The sequence below is a fragment of the Mustelus asterias genome, chromosome 3, assembly GCF_964213995.1.
Source record: "Mustelus asterias chromosome 3, sMusAst1.hap1.1, whole genome shotgun sequence".
NCBI classification, from domain to species: Eukaryota; Metazoa; Chordata; class Chondrichthyes; order Carcharhiniformes; family Triakidae; genus Mustelus; species Mustelus asterias.
In genome coordinates this window covers 16784240-16808405 of record NC_135803.1, presented here as the reverse complement: position 1 = coordinate 16808405, position 24166 = coordinate 16784240, and the positions used below count along the sequence as shown (strand labels likewise).

The 24166-nt window shown below is 45.6% G+C and overlaps 1 protein-coding gene across 1 annotated transcript; it reads left to right on the top strand.

The window, feature by feature from the left end:
- Positions 1-2509: 2509 nt before the first annotated feature.
- On the top strand, positions 2510-23702 carry LOC144483061 (carboxypeptidase B-like). The gene is made up of 10 exons (XM_078201912.1): positions 2510-3514; positions 3612-3736; positions 6771-6873; positions 8728-8829; positions 9837-9941; positions 13125-13235; positions 16837-16927; positions 19463-19665; positions 21756-21840; positions 23467-23702. Exons 2-10 carry the CDS (start codon positions 3717-3719, stop codon positions 23652-23654), a joined length of 1008 nt encoding a protein of 335 aa, XP_078058038.1. The 5' UTR covers positions 2510-3514; positions 3612-3716; the 3' UTR covers positions 23655-23702.
- Positions 23703-24166: the final 464 nt, after the last annotated feature.

Below are 24166 nucleotides of genomic sequence, written 5' to 3'. Positions count from 1 at the left end.
ACGAGTTCCAGGAAATGACCATCTCCAACAAGAGAGAATCTAACCATCACCCCTTGACATTCCTATGAATATAAGAAATAGGAATGGAAGTAGGCCACTTGGCCTCTCGAGCTTGCTCTGCCATTCAATAAGATCATGGCTGATCTTTTTGTGTTTCATTCCCATCTACCTCCGATAATCCTAGATTCCCTTGCTTAACAGGAATCTATCTACCACTGCCTTAAAAATATTCAACCGCCTCCCCCCACCAACTACCCCCACCACCCCCACCCGCCCCCCGCCCCACCTCCATTGCTTTCTGAGGCAGGGAGTTCCAAAGTCACCCAACACTCTGAGGGAAAAAAATTCTCTTATCTCTGTCCTAAAAGAGCAACTCCTGATTTTAAAACAGTGGCCCCTAGTTTTGGACTCATCCATGATGGGAAACATTGGGTGGAATTCTCCAGCTGTCCATGCCGGTGGGATTCTCCAGTCCCGTTGGCAGCATTCCCGCTCTTGCGGGTTTTGAGACGCTGTGGTGTGACATCAATGGGAAGTCCCATTGACAGCGGCAAGACCAGAGAATCCGACCGCCACCGAACAGTGCGCCACCTCCCACCGCCAAGAAACATGAGGCTGGGAGACTGGAGAATCCCCCCATCCTTTCCACATCCACCTTGTCAATCTCATTCAGGATCTTTTATACTTCAATCAAGTCACCCTTCACTCTTCTAAACCCCAGTGGAAACAATCCCAGTCTGTCCAACCTTTCCTCAGAAGACAAGCCACTCATTCCAGCTATCAATCTAGTAAACATTCTCTGAACCTCCTTCAATGCATTTACATCCTTCCTTAAATAAAGAGACCAGAACTGTACGCAGTATTAGAGATGTGCGCCAGAATTCTACCGCCTCGCCCGCCACAGAATCGAAGAGGGCGAGGGGCAGACAATGGAAATGTCCGTTGACTTGAGGCGGGAAATTCCATAGAACCATAGAACCCCTATAGTGCAGAAAGAGGCCATTCGGCCCATCGAGTCTGCACCGTCAACAATCCCACCCAGGCCCTATCCCCATATCCCTACATATTTACCTGCTAATCCCTCTAACCCTCATATTTACCCGCTAATCCCTCTAATCTACGCATCCCAGGACACTAAGGGGCAATTTAGCTTGGCCAATCAACCTAACCCGCACATCTTTGGACTGTGGGAGGAAACCGGAGCACCCGGAGGAAACCCACGCAGACCCGGGGAGAATGTGCAAACTCCGCACAGACAGTGACCCGAGCCGGGAATCGAACGCTGGTCCCTGGAGCTGTGAAGCAGCAGTGCTAACCACTGTGCCACCGTGCCGCCCCTCTTTTACTTTTAAAATCACTCCCAATAGACAAGAACCAAGAACCATCCGGTCTCGCTGGAGCGTGGCCATAAAATCCCACAGTAATGTCACCATCTTGTCATCATTAAACTTCCCCCACGATCAACATCCTGGGGATAACTGTTGACCAGAAATTAAATTGGACTAGCCATTTAAATATTGTGGCTACAAGAGCAGTCCAGAGATTAGGAATCCCTCAGCAAGCAGCTCACCTACTAACTCCCCAAAGCCCGTTCACCATCTAGAAAGCACAAGGCAGGAGTGCGTTGGAATATTCTCCATTTTCCTGCATAAGTACAGTTCTAGAAGCTCGATGCTATCCAGGACAAAGCAGCCCGCTTGATTGGCATCCCTTCCACAAACATTCCTTCCCTCCATCACCAACGCACATTGGCAGCATTGTGTATAACCAATGAGATGCACTGTGGGAACTTATCAAATTCCTTAGACAGCACCTTCCAAATCCAGACCGTAAAATCTACTGTAAAATCACAGAATCGCTGAATTGTTATGACACAGAATGAGTCGTGTCTGCACCAACCCTCCAAACGAACATTGTGACTTAGTGCCATTCCCCTGCATTTTCCCCATACCCCTGCACATTGTTTCTATTCAAATAATTATCTAATACCCTCTTGAATGCCTCGATTGAACCTGCCTCCACCGCACTTCCAGGCAGTGCGTTCCAGACCTGGACCACTTGCTGTGTGAAAAACTTTTTTTCTCACACCTCATTTGCTTCTTTTGCAAATCAATTTAAACCTGTGCCCCATCATTCTTGATCCATCTAGAAGGACAAGGGCAGCGGACACATGGGAACACCACCACCTGGAAGATCCCCTTCAAGTTACTCACCATCCTGACTTAGAAATGCATCGCCGTTCCTTCATTGTCACTGGGTGAAAATCCTGAAACTCCCTCCGTGACAGCACTGTGGATGCACCTACACCACATGAAGTTCAAGAAGCAGCTCACCATCACCTTCTCAAGGGCAATTAAGAATGGGCAATAATGTAGGCCAGACCAGGTAAGGACAGCAGATTTCCTTCCCTAAAGGGCTTTAATGAACCGGATGGGTTTTTCCGACAATCGACAATCAAACAAAAATTGAACTTAGAGTCAGGAGCACTTCCTACAACTGATAAATCTTGCTAACAGCCTGAACATTTGGATTCCAGTTTCTCACACTTGAATCCTTGACTGAACTCATGTATGGAGCAGTCTTGTGATAACACCCGCTCAAATGCAGCCCACAAATTCACCTCATTCTCACTGTATGTGTGCATGTGTCTGCAGGTGTGTGCATGTGTGTGTGTGTGTGTGTGTGTGTGTCTGCATGTGTACCTGTGTGTGTGCCTGCAGGTGTACATGTGTGTGCGTGTCTGCATGTATGCACAGGTGTGTGTGTGCGTATATGCACGTGTGTGTGTCTGCGTGTGTGCGTGTTTGTGTGTATATGTGTGTGTCTGCATGTGTGTGTGTGCATGTGTGCATGTATGTGTGCACATGTCTGATGTGTGTGCATGTGTGGGTGCAGATGTCTGCCTGTGTGCATGTATGTGAGTATGTGTCTGCATGTATGTGCGTTTATGTGCATGTCTGCATGCATGTGTGTGTGTGTCAGTATACGTGTGTGCACATGTCTGCATGTATGTGTGTGTGCGTATGTGCGTGCGTGGGTGGCTGATAAATATTGTGTTTCTAGAGGTGCCAATTTTTATTCCATTACAGTGATTGGGGCTGTTAATTCCCAGAAGGAAAGCACTCTCAAGGTCATTAAAGCCATAAATCCCACAATATCAGCAATTGATAAATGACTCGACAGGCCACTGCTGCCAGAGATGGGGCAACTCCACCTAATAAAAGGCAGCATTGGCTCAGTCTTTAAGGTCAGAACCATGAAGATACTTTGTCTCCTCGGGCTGGTTTCGGCCGTCCTGGCTGGTCCTGCCTCGCAGAGATTCGATGGGTAAGAGACCCCCTCCTGTGCACCCTGTAACATCAAAAGATTACACCAGTGAAGGGCCTGACCCACTGCTTTCCTGCTCATTGTTTGTGCTCTGCTTTTTTTCTCTCAAAGGGAGAAAGTATTTCGCCTGAAGCCCACGACTGATCGGGCAGTGTGGTTTGTGAAAGGCCTGGCCTCCACTTCAAAGGTTGGACATCCATCAACAAGCTATATACGTCGCCCAATAGTCTTCTTGAATAACACAATTAAAATACTCTTTCTCCATTCTCTCCCATTCCATCCAGGTTGACTTATGGCGACCCGACTCCATTGACCAAGTGGTTGTAAACAGTGATGTGGATTTCCGGGTGGGAGCTCAAGACGTGCAAAAGACTCAGGATCTGCTGGAGATGAGTGGGCTAGAATATGAGTACGTTTCACCAAGCCTCCAATGTTTCAGCTCACAATGCTTTTACTCACCAGTATGGCACGGTGGCACAGTGGTTAGCACTGCCGCTTCACAACGCCAGGGACCTGAGTTCAATTCTGGCCTTGGGTCTCTGTCTGTGTGGAGTTTGCGCATTCTCCCCATGTCTGCGTGGTTTTCTTCTGAGTGTCATAGAGTCATAGAGGTTTACAGCATGGAAACAGGCCCTTCGGCCCATCTTTTCCATGCCGCCCTTTTTTTTGCTAACCCCAGTTGCCCGCATTTGGCCCATATCCCTCTATACCCATCGTACCCATGTAACTATCTCAATGCTTTTTAAAAGATAAAATTGTACCAGCCTCTACCACTATCCCTGGCAACTTGTTCCAGACACTCACCACCCTCTGTGTGAAACAATTGCCCCTCTGGACACTTTTGTATCTCTCCCCTCTCACCTTAAACCTATGCCCTCTAGTTTTAGACTCCCCTACCTTAGGGAAAAGATATTGACTATCTACCTTGTCTATGCCCCTCATTATTTTATAGACCTCTATAAGATCACCCCTCAGCCTCCTACACTCCAGAGAAAAAAGTCCCAGTCTATTCAGCCTCTCCTTCTAACTCAATCCATCAAGTCCCGGTAGCATCCTAGTAAATCGCTTCTGCACTCTTTCTAGTTTAATAACATCCTTTCTATAATAGGGTGACCAGAATTGCACACAGTATTCCAAGTGTGGCCTTACCAATGTCTTGTACAACTTCAACAAGACGTCCCAACTCCTGTATTCAATGTTCTGACCAATGAAACCAAGCATGCCAAATGCCTTCTTCACCACTCTGTCCACCTGTGATTCCACTTTCAAGGAGCTATGAACATGTACCCCTAGATCTCTTTGTTCTGTAACTCTCCCCAGTGTCCTACCATTAACTGAATAAGTCCTGCCCTGGTTCAATCTACCAAAATGCATCACCTCGCATTTGTCTAAATTAAACTCCATCTGCCAATCGTCAGCCCACTGGCCCAATTGATCAAGTTCCCGCTGCAATTGGAGATAACCTTCCTCATTGTCCACCATGTCACCAATCTTGGTGTCATCTGCAAACTTACTAACCATGCCCCCTATATTCTCATCCAAATCATTAATATAAATGACAAATAACAGTGGGCCCAGCACTGATCCCTGAGGCACACCGCTGATCACAGGCCTCCAGTTTGAATAACAACTCTCTACAACCACCCTCTGGCTTCTGTCAAGAAGCCAATTTTGTATCCATTTAGATACCTCACCCTGGATCCCGTGAGATTTAACTTGATGCAACAACCTACCATGCGGTACCTTGTCAAAGGCCTTGCTAAAGTCCATGTAGACAACATCAACTGCACTGGCCTCATCTACCTTCTTGGTTACCCCTTCAAAAAACTCTATTAAATTTGTGAGACATGATTTTCCACTCACAAAGCCATGCTGACTATCCCTAATCAGTCCTTGCATCTCTAAGTGCCTGTAGATCCTGTCTCTCAAAATACCTTCCAACAATTTACCCACCACAGATGTGAGGCTCACTGGCCTGTAGTTCCCAGGCTTTTCCCTGCAGCCCTTTTTAAACAAAGGCACAACATTTGCCACTCTCCAATCTTCAGGCACCTCACCCGTGACTATCGATGATTCAAATATCTCGGCTAGGGGACCCGCAATTTCCTCCGTCAACGTCCTGGGATATACTTCATCAGGTCCCAGGGATTTATCTACCTTGATGCACTTTAAGATTTCCAGCACCTCCTTCTCTGTAATATATACACTCCTCAAGACATCACTATTTATTTCCTCAAGTTCCTTAACATCCATGCTTTTCTCAACAGTAAATACTGATGAGAAATATTCATTTAGGATCTCACCCATCTCTTGTGGATCCGCACATAGATGACCATGTTGATCCTTAAGAGGCCCTACTCTCTCCCTTGTTACTCTTTTGCACTTTGTGTATTTCTAGAAGCTCTTTGGATTCTCCTTTGCCTTATCTGCCAAAACAATTTCATGTCTCCTTTTTGCCCTCCTAATTTCTCTCTTAACTCTACTCCTACACCCCCTATACTCTTCAAGGGATTCACTTGATCCCAGCTGCCTATGCACGTCACCAACCTCTTTCTTCTTCTTGACCAGGGCCTCAATATCCCGAGTCATCCAGGGTTCCCGACTTCTGCCAGCCTTGCCCTTCACTCTAAGAGGAATGTGTTTACCCTGAACCCTGGTTGACACACTTTTGAAAGCATGCCACTTACTAGACGTCCCTTTGTCTTCCCACAGACACCCCCAATTAACTTTTGAAAGTTCCTGCCTGATACCATCAAAATTGGCCTTGCCCCAATTTAGAATTTTAACTTTTCGGACAGACCTATCATTCTCCATAGCTATCTTAAAACTAATAGAATTATGGTCACTGGTCCCAAAGTGATCTTTCACTAACACTTCTGTCACCTGCCCTTCCTTATTTCCCAAAAGGAGGTCAAGTTTTGCCCCCTCTCTAGTCGGGCCATCCACATACTGAATGAGAAATTCCTCCTGAATACACTCAACAAATTTCTCTCCATCCAACCCTCTAATACTATGGCTGTCCCACTCAATGTTGGGAAAATTAAAATCTCCGACTATTACCACCCTATTTTTCTTGGAGCTATCTGTAATCTCCTTACATATTTGCTCCTCAATTTCCTGCTGACTATTTGGGGGCCGATAGTACAACCCTATCAAAGTGATTTCCCCCTTCTTATTTCTCAAGTGCTCCAGTTTCCTCCCACACTCTAAAGATGTGCAGGTGGGGTTGATTGGCCATGTTAAATTGCTCCTTAGTGTCCAAAGAAGTGTAGGTTAGCGGGCTGAGATTATGGGTATATGGTCTGTGTAAGATGCTCTATCGGAGGGTCGGTGCAGACGTGGTGGGCCAAATGGCCCCTTTCTGTAATGTAGGGATTATATGATTCTCCTGATGCTAGTCGCAGGTATTACACTGTTTTCCCTCTTCCCTTCCTTCTATCCAGAGTTTTAATTGAAGACCTTCAGACAATGATTGAACAACAACTTGACAATAAGGAGCGTTCGATTACTTCACACAGCTATGTAAAATACAACGACATGGAAGCGGTATGTCTGAATCCTATCTTCGAAAGAGACATTGCCCCTCTGCTCTGTGCCCATGTTTTTGTTTGATTAGGTTAAGCCTAACTGTTGTTGAGATAGACCGAACACTTTCTGCTGCCTCGGAAAAGCAGCCAGCATACCCCAAGAATATGTATTCTCTTCCACCTTCTTCCGTCGGGAAAAAGATACAAAAGTCTCAGGTCACGTACCAACCGACTCAAGAATAGATTCTTCCCTGCTGCCATCAGACTTTTGAATGGACCTATCTTGCATTAAGTTGATCTTTCTCTACACCCTAGCTGTGACTGTAACACTACATTCTGCACTCTCCCCTTTCCTTCTCTATGAACAGTACGTTTTGTCCGTATAGTGCGCAAGAAACAATACTTTTCACTGTATACTAATACATGTGAAAATAATAAATCAGATCAAATCAAATCAAATCGTAGCACGTTAGGAAAGAGGGCTGTTACAGCAGCTTGTTCGACAATTGGATGCAGTATGGGGAAGGGCAAAACTAATATTATCAGAGGTTACAATGCAACAGAGTATTACAGCATCAAACTGGCTGTGTGAAAAGTGTCTTTCCAACTCCCAACTTCACAATGATCAGTGCACGGTCAAGTATTGCATGTGATGTATGTTGGAACATATTGGAAGAGCTTTTTTTGAATATAAGAAGGCTTTTAATTGTTAAAACCCAATTTTATCCATTCACATTCAATGTAATGTAGGGGATATGTGGAGGAAGGATTAAAATAGGCCAGAGTCCTGACCTCTTCCTTCAAACTGCACTGGCATTCCCGCCCACCGTTTAACTCCCAGGTTTCTAGAGTGTTTCTCCATGCAGCCGAAGGCCGCATATTGATTAAACGTGCAAATGCAAGCCAACTGTGATTTGAGATACAATTACATGATTCTCACTGGGGGCCAGTCCCAACAGACAAATTGAATCCAGGACCCAAAGTGGAGCCAACAAGACAAGTTATTTTCAAACGTTTTGTTGCTCCCTTGTAGGGAGAAGAACCGGGCCTGACATTATACATAGTTTCCCCTCTGGCTGTGAGGAACCCAAGCCATGCTCACGTGTCTCTCCTGTCCTTGCTAACCCACATGAACTGCAGATCCCCCGCATCTCCTGCTCAAAACCCTCATGCTGGTGTTTTTCATCACTTCATGGCTTCATCGCGAGAGTTTGCCTGCATCCTAAAATACGGCTCTCCAAACTCTTAGCTCCTTCAACCGATAGTCTTCAGTGCATCACCCCTCCCCCTTCACCTCACAATCAGTGGCCATGTCTTCATTAGACCCCATGCTCTAAAATTTGCAGTCTATGGTCTGAATTTTATGCTACCCCAGCGGCGGGCTTCAAAGCAAGGGGCAATAATGTAGTAGTTTCAATGCCACCATTTCCAATGCGTGTATTTTATTTAATTCTGGAGTTAACATAGTTTTTGAAGATCGTATGGGGTGTTGCATTGTGAGTGTCGAGGATTGCCTTACCATATCATCGCTTGACTTCACATTTTGAGATGTGGTGGCACAGTGGTTAGCACTGCTGCCTCACAGCGTCAGGGACCCGGGTTCGATTCCCAGCTTGGGTCGCTATCTGTGCAAAGTCTGCACGTTCTCCCCTGCGTGGGTTTCCTCCGGGTGCTCCAGTTTCCTCCCACACTCCACAAGACGTGCTGGTTAGGTGCATTAGCCATGCTAAATTTTCTCTCAGTTGTCCCAACAGGTGCCAGAGTGTGGCGACTGGGGGATTTTCACAGTTACTTCATTGCAGTGTTAATGTAAGACTACATGTGACGCTAATCAATATATAAATAAATAATGTTTTTTTTTAACCTGAAACAGATCAATGCTTGGATTACCAGCACTGTTACCAGGCACTCAAACCTAATGTCTCTCAGTGAGATTGGAACCAGCTACGAAGGACGACCAATCTACGTTATCAAGGTAGTTACAATTATTGCAATAGGCATTTTCATGGGAGAAAATTTATGTCAGTGGTTAAGGGAACTTAATCTGTTCTTATAGGTAGATAAAGACAAGATTGAAATTGACAAAATAAGTCATGAAGAAAATCAGTCCACATTAATTAGGAAAGGAGGACTTACTGATCTAGTCAAAGGGCACCTTGAGCTAAATGCAAGTTGAGGATTTACTGTGATAATTTATGGAATTCTTCCTGAGAGAATGACTGAAATATTTAAGGAATGAATCAAGCGACTGCCTATATTATAGGAGGAAGATAATCCGACTGTGTGCCTGAAGGAAGAGGAAGACTAAAGTGATCCAAGTGCATTTGCTGCATGGACTTGAATGGTGTGTGAGCTGGGTTGGGTTGGGTGAAAGGCCTTTTGTTTTAATTCATGGGATGTGGGAGACGCCGGCTGGGCCAACATTTATTGCCCATCCCTGAGGGCACTTTAGAGTCACTGCTGTGGATCTGGAGTCACATATAGGTGAAGATTGCAGATTCCATCCCTCAAGGACATTAGTGAACCAGATGGGTTTTTACAACAATCAATTCCAGGTTTTTTTTCAAACTGAATTCAAATTTTACCATGTGCCGTATTGGGATTCGAACCCAGGTCCCCAGACCATCGCCCTGGGTCTCTAGATTACTAGTCCACTGACAGTCCCACTATGCCTCGCAGCGCCAGGGACCTGGGTTCGATTCCCGTATTGGGCCACTGTCTGTGCGGAGTTTACACGTTCTCCCCGTGTCTGCGTGGGTTTCCTCCGGGTGCTCCGGTTTCCTCCCACAGTTCAAAGATGTGCGGGTTAGGTGGATTGGCCATGTTAAATTGCCCCTTAGTGTCAGGCAGAACTAGCTAGGGTAAATGCATGGGGTTATGGGGATAGGGGATATGGAGATGGGGATGCATTGTAGGATTCTATGATTCTATGCCACTGCCTCCTGCGGCTTTTAGTTATTTATTTTATCCTTTTGTTAAAAGATTGGAAAGAAAACAGGACAGTCTAAGCCTGCGATCTTCATGGACTGTGGAATACATGCCCGAGAATGGATTTCTCCAGCTTTTTGCCAATGGTTTGTGAAAGAGGTTAGTGCAAAACCTAAGGTTGTTACATTTTATTATAGATTTTTTTTAAATTACGAATTCTGACTTCTTTGTAATTTGATACTTCTAAGTCTGTCATTTTTGTGCTAAGTTGTATTAACAGTCCCGTTGCCTTGGGCTGGCATTGTTAACTAGATGCTCGACCAGATCTACATCCAGATGAATTTTTTTTATTCATTCGTGGGACATGGGCGTCGCTGGCTGGCCAGCATTTATTGCCCATCCCTAGTTGCCCTTGAGAAGGTGGTGGTGAGCTGCCTTCTTGAATCGCTGCAGTCCATGTTCTGTGGGTTGACCCACAATGCTGTTAGGGAGGGAATTCTAGGATTTTGACCCAGCGACTGCGAAGGAACGGCGATATATTTCCAAGTCAGGACAGTGAGTGGCTTGGAGGCGAACTTTCAGGTGGTGATGTTTCTATGTATCTGTTGCCCTTGTCCTTCTAGATGGAAGTGGTCTTGGGTTTTGAAAGTGCTATCTAAAGGTTTTGTGAAGGGGAGGTCATGTCTCACGAACTTGATCGAGTTTTTCGAGGAAGTGACGAAGATGATTGATGAGGGTAGGGCAGTGGACGTTGTCCACATGGACTTCAGTAAGGCCTTTGACAAGGTCCCTCATGGCAGACTGGTGCAGAAGGTGAAGTCGCATGGGATCAGATGTGAGCTGGCAAGGTGGATACTAAACTGGCTCGGTCAAAAAGACAGAGGGTAGCAGTGGAAGGGTGCATTTCTGAATGGAGGGCTGTGACAAGTGGTGTTCCTCAGGGATCAGTGCTGGGACCTTTGCTGTTTGCAATATGATTTGGAGGAAAATGTAACTGGATTGATTAGTAAGTTTGCGGATGACACAAAGGTTGGTGGATTGGCGGATAGCGATGAGGACCATCAGAGGATACAGCAGGATCAGTTGGAGACTTGGGCGGAGAGATGGCAGATGGAGTTTAATCCGGACAAATGTGAGGTAATGCATTTTGGAAGGTCTAATACAGATAGGAAATGATACAATAAATGGCAGAACCCTTAAGAGTATTGATAGGCAAAGGGACCTGAGTGTACAGGTACACAGGTCACTGAAAGTGGCAATGCAGGTGGAGAAGGTAGTCAAGAAGGCAAATGGCATGCTTGCCTTCATCGGCCGGGGTATTGAGTTTAAAAATTGGCAAGTTATGTTGCAGCTTTATAGAACTTTAGTTAGGCCGCACTTGGAATGTAGTGTTCAATTCTGGTCGCCACACGACCAAAAGGACGTGGAGGCTTTGGAGAGGGTACCGAAAAGATTTACCAGGATGTTGCCTGGTGTGGAGGGCATTAGCTATAAGGAGAGGTTGGAGAAACTTGGTTTGTTCTCACTGGAGCGACGGAGGTTGAGGGGAGACCTGATAGAAGTCTACAAGGTTATGAGAGGCATGGACAGAGTGGATAGTCAGAAGCTTTTTCCCAGGGTGGAAGAGTCAATTACTAGGGAGCACAGGTTTAAGGTGCGAGGGGCAAGGTTTAAAGGAGATGTACGAGGCAGATTTTCTTCACCAAGAGTCGTGGGTGCCTGGAACTCGTTGCCGGGGGAGGTAGTGGAAGCGGATAGGGTAGTGACTTTTAAAGGGCATCTTGACAAGTACATGAATAGGATGGGAATAGAGGGATATGGTCCCCAGAAGGGTAGGGGGTTTTAGTTCAGTCGGGCAGCAAGGTCGGTGCAGGCTTGGAGGGCTGAAGGGCCTGTTCCTGTGCTGTAATTTTCTTTGTTCTTTGTTTGTTCTTTGATCCTCAGTGAGTTGTTGCAGTGCATCTTGTACGTAGTCTTGTAAGTGTAAGGTTATCAGTTATAGCTCCATTAGACTTCAGCATATTTTTCAGAGGGTTTTTCAATACAATATTCTGTTTTACCCATCTGATTATAGTCACATCTATTACTGCAAACTTCCAAACATTGAATAGCTTAACCCCTCTGACAGAAAATGCATATTGATGAACGTTTCAACTGCTGCAGTATTTCTATGCAGTATTCAAAAAGGCTGAAGAGTTCTGGATAGCCCTTTAATTTTGAATTTAAAAGCCCTTCCAATTGAAGTATTTTTCAAATTACAATAGTTGGTGTGTGCACATCTAAACATAGCCTTATCTATCCTGCCATGCATGGGTCTAAAAACAGTCTTATTGGTCTTACTAGGGCAGTACAGTCACACAGTGGTTAGCACTGCTGCGTCACAGCGCCAGGGACCCGGGTTTGATTCCAGCCTCGGGTCACTGTCTGTGTGGAGTTTGCATGTTCTCCCCATATCTGTGTGGGTTTCTTCCGAATGCTCCGGTTTCCCCTCATGGTCCAAAGATGTGCAGGTTAGGTGGGTTGGCCATGCTAAATTGCCCCTTAGCGTCAGGGGATTGGCAAGGTAAATACATAGGGTTACGAGGATAGGGCCTGGGTGGGATTATGGTCGGGGCAGACTCGGCACAGTAGCACAGTGGTTAGCACTGCTGCTTCACAGCTCCAGGGACCTGGGTTCGATTCCCGGCTTGGGTCACTGTCTGTGTGGTGTTTGCACATTCTCCTCGTGTCTGCGTGGGTTTCCTCCGGTGCTCCGGTTTCCTCCCACAGTCCAAAGATGTGCAGGTTAGGTTAATTGGCCATGCTAAAATTGCCCCTTCGTGTCCTGAAATGTGTAGGTTAGAGGGATTAGTGGGCAAATATGTAGGGATGTGGGGGTAGGGCCTGGGTGGGATTGTGATCGGTGCAGACTCAATGGGCCGAATGGCCTCCTTCTGTACTGTAGGGATTCTATGATTCTATGAATCATGGATGGATCTGCTGAAAGACTTATCGATCACCATGCATGGGTCTGAACATCGCCTTATCAACCCTACCATGCGTGAATCTGAATGCACGATGAAGAACAGCATCTTAAAATGCCCATACATCATTAAGTCAAGTAATTAACATTTTACTTTTGCATTTTTCAAAATTGTAAATGGCACAATTACACTTATTTTCACGTTAATTGTTCACCTAAAACGGGGAAATTAGCTGCTGGAGTGAAATCATAATTTATTGGGAGACAAGTCAGTTGGGGTCTCCATGTAAAAACAACCAAGTTTGCAAATCCCATCTTATTGAATTGAAGCTTTATTTAGTGCAAGAGTCGCTTTTAATGCATATCCCTCTCCACTCTAGGCTGTTGCTACCTATGGATCCGATCCCATCATCACCAACCTTCTGGATACGATGGACTTCTTTGTTGTGCCAGTCATCAATGTTGATGGTTACTCCTTCACCTGGTCTAAGGTAGGTATTGATGTGTTCACGGAAGGCAGAATTTTACAGCCCCCCCTGCCGGCCATGTTTTCCACTCCCGCCGAAGTCAATGTCTCGTCACATTTTACAGCCACTGCCGTGCTGTGCCCTGCCGTGACAGGACCATAAAATTCCACCCAGTTTTTTTTAAATGTCAGGAGGTGTATGCATCTGGCCCCATCTGGGCAACATGCTATAGCTAACGCAATGTTCAGTTTGAATATTCTTTATCTATAGATCTGAAAACCAAACACATCCAAAACTGATTGTTGTTTAGAATGCTTATGCAGTTAATTTGTATACTAACAGAGCAATGTAATATTTGGTTATTTGTATATTAACAGATCAATGTAATATTAGGTTACAGGGCAGCACGGTGGCACAGTGGTTAGCACTGCTGCCTCACAACGCCAGGGATGTTGGTTCGGTTCCCGGCTTGGGTCACTGTCTATGTGAAGTTTGCATATTCTCCCCATGTCTGCGTGGGTTTCCTCCAGGTGCTCTGGTTTCCTCCCACAGTCTGAAAGACGTGCTGGTTAGATGCATTGACCTGAACAGGCGCTGGAGTGTGGCGACTAGGGGATTTCACAGTAACTTCATTGCAGTGTAATGTAAGCCTTTTTAAAAATTCATTTGTGGGACATGGGCATCGCTGGCTGGCCAGCATTTATTGCCCATCCCTAGTTGCCCGAGGGCAGTTGAGAATCAGCCACATTGCTGTGGCTCTGGAGTCACATATAGACCAGACCAGGTAAGGACAGCAGATTTCCTTCCCCAAAGGACATAAGTGAATCAGGTAGATTTTGAGGACCATTGACAATGGTTTCATGGTCATCAGTAAACTTTTAATTCCAGACCAGGTAAGGGTGGAAGATTTCCTTCCCTAAAGGACACCAGTGAACCAGGTGGGGAGCCTTCCTTGTGGCTAATAAATAAATAAATTTTTAAATAAACTTTACAGGTGTAATACGTTTTAACAGGTAAGAAATAGGATGTGAAAAGTTTTGCAAATGGAGAAACAACCGAGGGCATGATCTTACCGGCCATTCACGCCACGCTCCCATTGCAGCGAGGACGGAGAATTTGGCGCCCAGCCAAATCTCCATTTACTGAAGCGGGATGGGAAAATCCCGCTGCCACCAATGGTGGTAACATTCCAACCCTGATATTTGTAGACTATAGCTGGCCTAGGCTTTGGCTATTGCAATGTAAGTTGGTTTAGGCAAAGCATTTTGGCTGGAATTTTCCAGCCATTCATGCCAGCAGGATTCTCCAGTCCCGCTGCAGTGAACGGAGATTCGGCTGAGTGCCAAATTTTCCATCCTCACTTGCAGCAGCGGTGTTGGGACGTGAACAGCCGGAACTTTCTGGCCATCTATCCTAGATCCGAAAACAGAAAATATTTGAATACAATTGGCCCCAGAGGTTTTAGATAAAGGACACCCGATCTGTATTGGTGTAGCGGGGTATGCCAGCAGATCAATATATTGACACCTAGCCACACTATGATCCTGCCACAAATGAGTTCCCTGTATCAGTGGAGCTGCTGTGGATAGCTTATCAAGGTCATTTGTGTAATGATCGATTAAATTAAATTTTATTCTTAATTCATAGGATTCCAGAAGTTCGATTTGATTGACTTGTATTTAACTATAATGCTTTGTGGTGACAATTCCAGGGTTTTCTAGGTTTAATACCACACTTTGGGGGATTCATTCGACAATTCCATCCATTTTTCCTTGAAAAATGAATCTGTGGCTTTGTTTTGATTTGTTCCCTGGGCATACTAATCACGGGAAGGAGAGGCAGAGAGAGGAAGCAAAGAATTTGGAAAGCAAAAAAACTCCTCAGCAGGTTCGGTTTAAAATCTCTGGAGGGTGCTGACCTTTGCCCCCCGGAGTACTTGTTTCCCCAAGAGCAAAGGTCAGGAAAAAGGGCAAAGACCAGTCGCTCCAAGTACCTACCCCCGTATGGTTGCCCTGGGATTTCTGTAGCTTCAGATGTTTCAGAGAGATGGGACTTCCCAGCCTAATCTTAGAGGTCATGCACACTTGTATACACATGCACACGCACGCACACACACACAAACACACACACGCACACACAAACACACACACAAACACACACACACACTGCCTCTAATGAGTTTTTATCACTTTCTGTGTGCATTCACAACAAATATGCAATGAATGTGCTTAATATTCAATTAATGTCTCTACACCTATACAATAGAACCCCGCTATCTGTCACAAACTTTGCTGGTTAATGTCAAGAACAACAAAGAACAAAGAACAATACAGCACAGGAACAGGCCCTTCGGCCCTCCAAGCCCACGCCGCTCCCCGGTCCAGGTTTGAATCCTGAATCCAGGATCCCCGCCCAATTTTCCAGCCTATCTACATCCTATATCCTATCCACCGAGCTGTCCCTCACAGCTACGATGCTTTGTTCATCACAACCTATTAACTCACTCCCACCCCCCCATTCCAGACCATGTGATCATGTCAGTGGATGAAAATCTTTTCTTGTCTAACATAATCCAGTCAATGAACAATCGGCTTTTGATATTTGCATTACACTTATCACTGTTCTTACACCAAGGAAGCAGCATTGACATTGATGACTGGGAGGGGTTTGCTACCAATCGTTCAATATGGTACTGTGACACTGTGCTTAGCACTGCTGCCTCACAGCGCCAGGGACCCGGGTTCAATTCCAGCCTTGAGACACTGTCTGTGTGGAGTTTACAAGCTCTCCCCATGTCTGCGTGGGTTTCCTCCAGGTGCTCTGGTTTCCTCCCACATGCCAAAGACGCACAATTTAGGTGGATTGGCCTTGGTGAATTGTCCCTTCGTGCCAAAAATAGGTTAAGAGGATTAGTGGGATGAAGGTGTGGGATTCCGGGGATAGGGCGTGGGGTCGGCCTGGATAAGATGCTCTGTTGGAGAGGCCAAATGGCCTCCTTCTGCACTGTAGGATCCTATGGTTCTGTGTGGAAAGTTTGGGGACTCCATTATCATAGTCACATGAAATCTCACAGCACAGATTGAGGACATTTGGCCCATCATGTCAATGCAAGCTCTTTGAAAGTGCAATTGTATGAAGCTCACTCCTCCATCTTTGCCACATAGCAAGTTTTTTTCTCTTCAATTATATATCCAATTCTACACTACAGAGTCCCTGATATTCATAGAATCGCAGAATCCCTACAATGCAGAAGGAGGCCATTAGGCCCATCAAGTCTGAACTGACCACAATCCCATCCAGGCCCTATTCCCATAACCCCACATATTTACCCTGCTAATCCCCCTTACACTAGGATCAATCTAGCATGGCCAGTCAACTTAACCCGCACATCTTTGGACTGTGGGAGGAAACCTGAGCACCCGGAGGAAACCCACGCAGACACGGGAGGAATGTGCAAACTCCATACAGACAGTGACCTGAGGCCGGAATTGAACCCAGGTCCCTGGCGCTGTGAGGCAGCAGTGCTAACCACTGTGCCACCGTGCTGCCCTCGTTATAATGGTAAGTGGAAAGTCCATTGTATGTGTATGTAACATGCCCTCATTTGTTATTCGTTTACCTGAAGAATCGCATGTGGAGAAAGACCCGCTCCAGAATTCCTGGCAGTAAATGTCGCGGAGTTGACCCTAACAGAAACTGGGATGCCGGATGGTGCAGTAAGTACCTGCCTCATTATTTTTGTTGCAGAGGGAGTTGGTGGCAGGGTGGTGAGAGGAGTTATTCTCAAACAGATACGTTCATGGAAAAGACACATTTCCTTTACCATTCTGCACGAATTTGTAAATCAGATTCATGGGGATAAAATTTGTCTTGGGCAATAAAGCTGTGATATCACATTGGCCATGTATTATACACCCATCTTGATTCCTGGTTTTTGATGTTAATGGGACGGAATTTCAGGAGGGGAGTTAAGTAGACAGTTGACATAATGTTGTCTGGACTCAAAAGGATTTTCTATCCCCAAACATTTTCTCATTCGAAGCTAATCGAGTTTGGCTACAAATATAATGCAGTTTATATATTCACTGAATGCCATATTCTTAGAGATTCTACAACTCTTCTGCTCAGGTTACTGCAGACCCCAGCTGGAAGTCCCTCAGCATAAATACATCCCCTATTTTTGATTTTGATTTGATTTGATTTTTATTATTGTCACATGTATGAGTATACAGTGAAAGTATTGTTTCTTGTGCACTATACAGACAAAGCATACTGTTCATAGAGAAGGAAAAGAGAGAGTGCAGAATGTAATGTTACAGTTATAGCGGGGTGTAGAGAAAGATCAACTTAATGTGAAGTAGGTCCATTCAAAAGTCTAATGGCAGCAGGAAAGAAGCTGTTCTTGAGTCGGTTGGTACGTGACCTCAGACTTTTGTATCTTTTCCCTGACGGAAGAAGGTGGAAGGGAATATGTCCGGGGTGCATGAGATCCTTGATTATGCTGGCTGCTTTTCTGAGGCAGCGGGAAGTGTAGACAGTGTCAAAGGATGGGAGGCTGGTTTGCGTGATGGACTGGGCTTCATTAATGACCCTTTGTAATTTCTTGCGGTCTTGGGCAGAGCAGGAGCCATACCAAGCTGTGATACAACCAGAGAGAAAGCTTTCTATGGTGCATCTGTAGAAGTTGGTGAGAGTCGTAGCAGACATGTCAAATTTCCTTAGCCTCCTTTGGACTATTTGCTTGGTTGTACAGAAGTTGAATATCGCTGAAGAGTGAGACATATGGCTGAAACTTTCTGTCTTGTATTCATCAAGGAGCCTAGAGTTCCCCATCATTTTCTCCATGCCAACACCTCAACCAATCAGCATCTTTTTCTCTTGCAGTATAAATTGTTGTGATCATTCAAAATTTGGCATTCTTGTGTTTGTCCTGATGAGTGCCTCACAGCACCAGGGATCTGAGTTCAAATCCGGCCTTGGGTGACTATCTGTGTGGAGCTTGCATGTTTTCTCCGTGTCTGCATGGGTTTCCTCTGGGTGCTCTGGTTTCCTCCCACAGTCCAATGATGCGTGGGTTAGGTTGATTGGCAATGCTGAATTGATCCTAGTGTCAGGGAGATTAGCAGGGTAAATATGTGGGGTTATGGAGATAGGGCCTGGGTGGGATTATTGTTGGTGCATGCTTGTTAGGCCGAATGGACCTCTTATGCATTGCAGAGATTCTATGAAAAGCTCCAGCAACATGTATCTCCTCTAGGCCTTATTGGGATGTCATGTTCAAACACAGACTGTTAAAATATCTTCCTGAGATCAATGTAAGCATTGTGATCTCAGCACTAAAAGTGAGTGAGACAGTGAGAACACTGGACATGCCTTCTTATCCTCCAACACTCCAGTGCATTCCCTGATGACTGGCGGAATAAGAGAATATTTCTCAGCTCTGCAACCACCATCACTGAAGTAACCAAAATGAAAGGCAATGAAAAAATCTAAGGGCAGGATTTTACACACCCCACAAAGCACCCCCCCCCCCACCCCCCACCCACAACGCCCCACTCCCTACCTCTTTGCAGCATGTTTTTCAATGGCAGAGATGGCTTGCCGTTTGCCAGCAACAGGATCTCCCAGTTCTGCCAATGTCAACGATGTTGCGCATTGTTCATTGAGTGTGCCCCTGGGGAACACACGGTGGTGGCTGGGGGTGGCGGCGGGGGGGGGGGGGGGGGGGGGGGGGAGGCGGGGGGGGAGTTCGCTATCGACAGGACCAGAAGATCCCGCCGGCGGGAAAGTGAAAATCTCAGCCCTCAGGTTTAATATGTACATTAGAACAAAAAGTATTTCTGCTAACCCTGGCTATAGTCTTTCCATTATAGTCTCTGGGCACTGTTTGAGAGCACATTTCCACTCCATCTGATGAAGGAGCAGCGCTCCGAAAGCTTATGGTATTTGCTACCAAATAAACCTGTTGGACTTTAACCTGGTGTTGTGAGACTTCTTACTATAGTCTTTCCCATCAGCAGGAGTACCAAGGGTTATGTGAAAATAAAGGTTCATGTTTCCATGATAACCTGACCTTCAGAGAAATCTTGCTTAAAATATCGGCTTATCTTTCTTCTCTCTCTATAGATGCCGAATGACCTGGGGTGCAGAAAATATTCCAATGCTTCCTGTTTGTCTTTGGGGCATAGCACAGAGTCAGGATAAATTAGAACCATCACATGCCCTGCTAACTGTTGCATTGTGTTCTGTAGCAATCGGTGCCTCGTCCAACCCTTGTGCTGAGACATACTGTGGTCCTCGGATAGAATCTGAGAAAGAAGTCCAGGCTGTCGCAAACTTCATCCGTCGCCACAAAAAAAGCATCAAGGCATATCTCACCATGCACTCGTACTCACAGATGTGCCTCTTCCCTTATTCCTACACTTATGACCTAGCGCCAAATCACGCTGAACTGGTATGTGTCTCAGCCTTTTACTTATTCACAGACCCGTGCAATGCATAGCAGAACACTTGACACTCTGATTTATATTCTCTGAGTGACATTTGGCTTCAGTGGGAGGTGGGATGTTTGGGTTCTCAGTTTGGGAGCACAACTCCCTTTCACAATGAACTTCCCCTGGTTTATCAGGATGATCGGAGGAGTAAAGGTCTTCCTCCCCACAGAGACGGAGGAGAAGCCAGATGCCTACACACTTCAGGTGGCCTGGTAGTATTATCGCTAGGCTCGGGCGGTACGGTGGCACCGTGCTGCCTCACAGCGCCAAGAACCCGGGTTCAATTCCCGGCTTGGGTCACTGTCTGTGCGGAGTCTGCACGTTCCCCCCGTGTCGGCGTGGGTTTCCTCCAGGTGCTCCGGTTTCCTCCCACAGTCTGAAAGGCGTGCTGGTTAGGTGCATCGGCCATGCTCAATTCTCCCTCAGTGTGCCTGAACAGGCGCCAGAGTGTGGCAACTCAGGGATTTTCACAGTAACTTCATTACAGTGTTAATGTAAGCCTACTTGTGACATAAATAAATTAACTTTAACTTTAAACTTTTACTATTAATCCAGAAACTCAGCTAGTGTTCTGGGAATCTGGGTTCGAATCCCACCACGGCAGATGGTGGAATTTGAATTCAATAAAACTATCTGGAATTAAGAATCTACTGATGACCATGAAACCATTGTCGATTGTCGGAAAAACCCATCAGGTTCACTAATGCCCTTTAGGGAAGGAAATCTGCCATCCCTACCTGGTCTGGCCTACATGTGACTCCAGAGCCGCAACAATGTGGTTGACTCCCAACTGACCTCCAAGGGCAACTAGGAATGGGCAGCAAATGCTGGCCAGCCAGCAACACCCATATCCCATGAATGTATACAAGAAAATGCTCCACCTGGCAACAGGTGCATGGTCAGGTGATGGCTTATGCGTCAGATCCATAAGAAATAGAAGCAGGAGTAGGCCATTCAGCCCATCAAGCCCATTCTGCCATTCAATAAGATCATGGCAAATCTGCTTGTGACCTTAACTCCATTTTCTTGCCTGCCCACATAATCCTTGACCCCACTGTATCTCGAAAAATCGATCTAGCTCAGCTTTGAATATATTCAAAGACCCTAACCTCTGCAACTCTCTGTGGAAGAGAGTTCCAAAGACTAATGACCCACTTAGAGAAGAAATTCATCTTTATTGCCATCTTAAATGGAGACCCCTTATTTTTAAACTGTTCCTTGAGTTCTCGGCTGAAATTTTCTAAGAAACCTTGGTGAGGTCCTGCAGTGCATCTTGACGATGGTACACACAACTGCGACTCTTTGGAGGGATTGAATGTTTGCGGAAGGGGTAGCAATCAAGCAGGCAGCTTTGTCCAGGATGGTGTCAAGCTTCTTGAGTGTTGTTGAAGCTGCACCAATCCAGGGAAGTGGAGAGTCACTTCATTGACTCTTGGCTGGGCTCAGTGCAGTATCTTTGAGTCAAATCAGTTGTGGGTTGGTGCCATATTCCGGGATTTAAACATGTACTCCAGACTGAGATTTCAATGAGATGCTGCACTCTCAAGGTTGCCATCTTCTGGATCAGTCATTAATGTAGAGGCCCATTTATCTGTTCTGTTATGATGTGGAGATGCCGGCATTGGACTGGGGTGGGTACAGTAAGAAGTCTCACAACACCAGGTTAAAGTCCCAACAGGTTTATTTGGTAGCACGAGCTTTCGAAGCACTGTTCCTTCATCAGGTGTGCTCGCCTGATGAAGGAGCAGTGCTCCGAAAGCTCCTGATTCCAAATAAACCTGTTGGACTTTAACCTGGTGTTGTGAGATTTCTTACTCTGTTCAATTAGATATAAGCAATCCCACACATGATGGACTGGCCATCAAGTAAGTACACAATGCTGACAATTTATAAGTAAGAAGATCTCAACCCTGGTTGGCCCAGTGATGGCTGTTTTTATACCATCGTTTGGAACTATATTTTGCTAAGCTCCTATTGAAACAGACATGGGATCTTTGTGTAGTGTTTGATTATTTTTGAAATGATGAATAACCTGCATTCCCTCTTGCAGAATAGCCTTGCTGAAGGAGCAATTCGCAGTCTGGCCAGCCTCTATGGAACACAATACACTTATGGTCCTGGAGCTACCACCATCTGTGAGTCTTTGGTTTCTTTACACATTTAGTCACCATTTTAAACAAACAAATAATTTATTTAAAAATCTAATACGAAATGAATGGCTGCTGAGATTCCAAAGTCTGGAAATTCCACCTCAGACCCTTTCTCCTCCCTTACAATACTACACCACATCAGCACACTTCTGTTCACCCCTCCTGATACATCTTTCTTTACCTTCACTTATACAAAGAGAACAAAGAACAAAGAAAATTACAGCACAGGAACAGGCCCTTCGGTCCTCCAAGCCTGCACCGACCATGCTGCCCGGCTTAACTAAAACCCCCTACCCTTCCCAGGACCATATCCCTCTATTCCCGTCCTATTCATGTATTTGTCAAGATGCCCCTTAAAAGTCATTACCATATCCACTTCCACTACCTCCCCCAGCAACGAGTTCCAGGCACCCACCACCCTCTGTGTCAAAAATCTGTCTCATGCATCTCCTTTAAACCTTGCCCCTCACATCTTAAACCTGTGCCCCCTAGTAATTGACTCTTCCACCCTGGGAAAAAGCTTCTGACTATCCATTCTGTCCATGCCTCTCAAAATCTTGTAGACTTCTATCAGGTCACCCCTCAATCTCCGTCATTCCAGTGAAAACAAACTAAGTTTCTTCAACCTCTCCTCATAGCTAATGCCCTCCATTCCAGACAACATTCTGGTAAATCTTTTCTGTACCCTCTCCAAAGCCTTCACATCCTTCTGGTAGTGTGACGACCAGAATTGAACACTATATTCCAAGTGCGGCCTAACTAAGGTTCTATAAAGCTGCAACATGACTTGCCAATTTTTAAACTCAGTGCCCCGGCCAATGAAGGCAAGCATGCCATATGCCTTCTTGACTACCTTCTCCACTTGCATTGCCACTTCCAGTGACCTGTGTTCCCTTTCACCCAGATCCCTCTGCCTATCAATACTCTTAAGAGTTCTGCCATTTACTGTATATTTCCTATCTGCATTAGACCTTCCAAAATGTATTACCTCACATTTGTCCAGATTAAACTCCGTCTGCCATCTCTCCGCCCAAGTCTCCAACTGATCTATATCCTGCTGTATCCTCTGATGGTCCTCATCGCTATCCGCAAATCCACCAACCTTTGTGTCGTCCACAAACTTACTAATCAAACCAGTTCCATTTTCCTCCAAATCATTTATATATATTACAAACAGCAGAGGTCCCAGCACTGATCCCTGAGGAACACCACTTGTCACAGCCCTCCATTCAGAAACGCACCCTTCCCCTGCTACCCTCTTATGTGCCTGCAAAGCACCGGGATTTTCCAACTGCGTTTGCCCTGAAACTGGAAATTTCCACCCGAGGTCAACGGACCTTTCCATGATCTGCCCCTCGCCAGCTATGATTTCCGCGGCAGGCGGAATGTGGAAATTCAACCCCTGGAGTCAGTTATTTATTTTAAATGTGCCACATTCGAACAAGTTGTTGTTACCTGGTGATGGGAAGCAGTGGCGTAGCGACATTGTCACTTGACCAGCGATCCAGGCACCCAGGGTAACGCTCATTTGCTCCTTTGAGGATTTGCTGGAAGGTGCAAAATTGCCCAGTTGAAATCTTGGTGTTAATGTTGCGCGCTGTCTTTGCACAGATCCTGCCGCTGGAGGTTCGGATGACTGGGCCTACGATCTGGGAATTAAATATTCCTTCACCTTTGAACTGCGTGACACTGGCAGATACGGCTTCCTGTTGCCTGAATCTCAAATCAAGCCGACATGTGAAGAAACCATGTTGGCCATTAAGTACGTGGCCAACTATGTCGTCAACAACTTGTATTGAAATAGATATGTATAAAGCATGTTAAAATAAAGACATTTGGCAGTTCATAGTCCAGTATTCTCAATACGGGGAGGTCAATGAGGGACAACATTCACCTGTTCAGATTCACCTGTTCAGGACTACGATAGCATTCGCACCATAACCACACTAAATGTTAATACTTTTAGGAATATTCAGCATTGTATTTGCATACTATCATTATCCTACAATCATAGATTCGAACAGGACAAAAGGAGCCCATCCAGCCTATCGCATTCATGCCAGTTCTTTTAAATCCATTTTTAAAAAATTAATTCGTGGAACATGGATATCGCTGGCTAGGCCAGCATTTATTGTCCATCCTTGGTTCCCTTGTTCAGAGGTCAGTTGAGAGTCAACCACATTGCCGTGGCTCTGGAGTCACATGTAGGCCAGACCGGGTAAGGATGGCAAATTTCCTTCCCTGAAGGATGTCTGTGAACCACATGGGTTTTTCCGACAATCGACAATGGTTTCATGGTCCTCAGTAGATA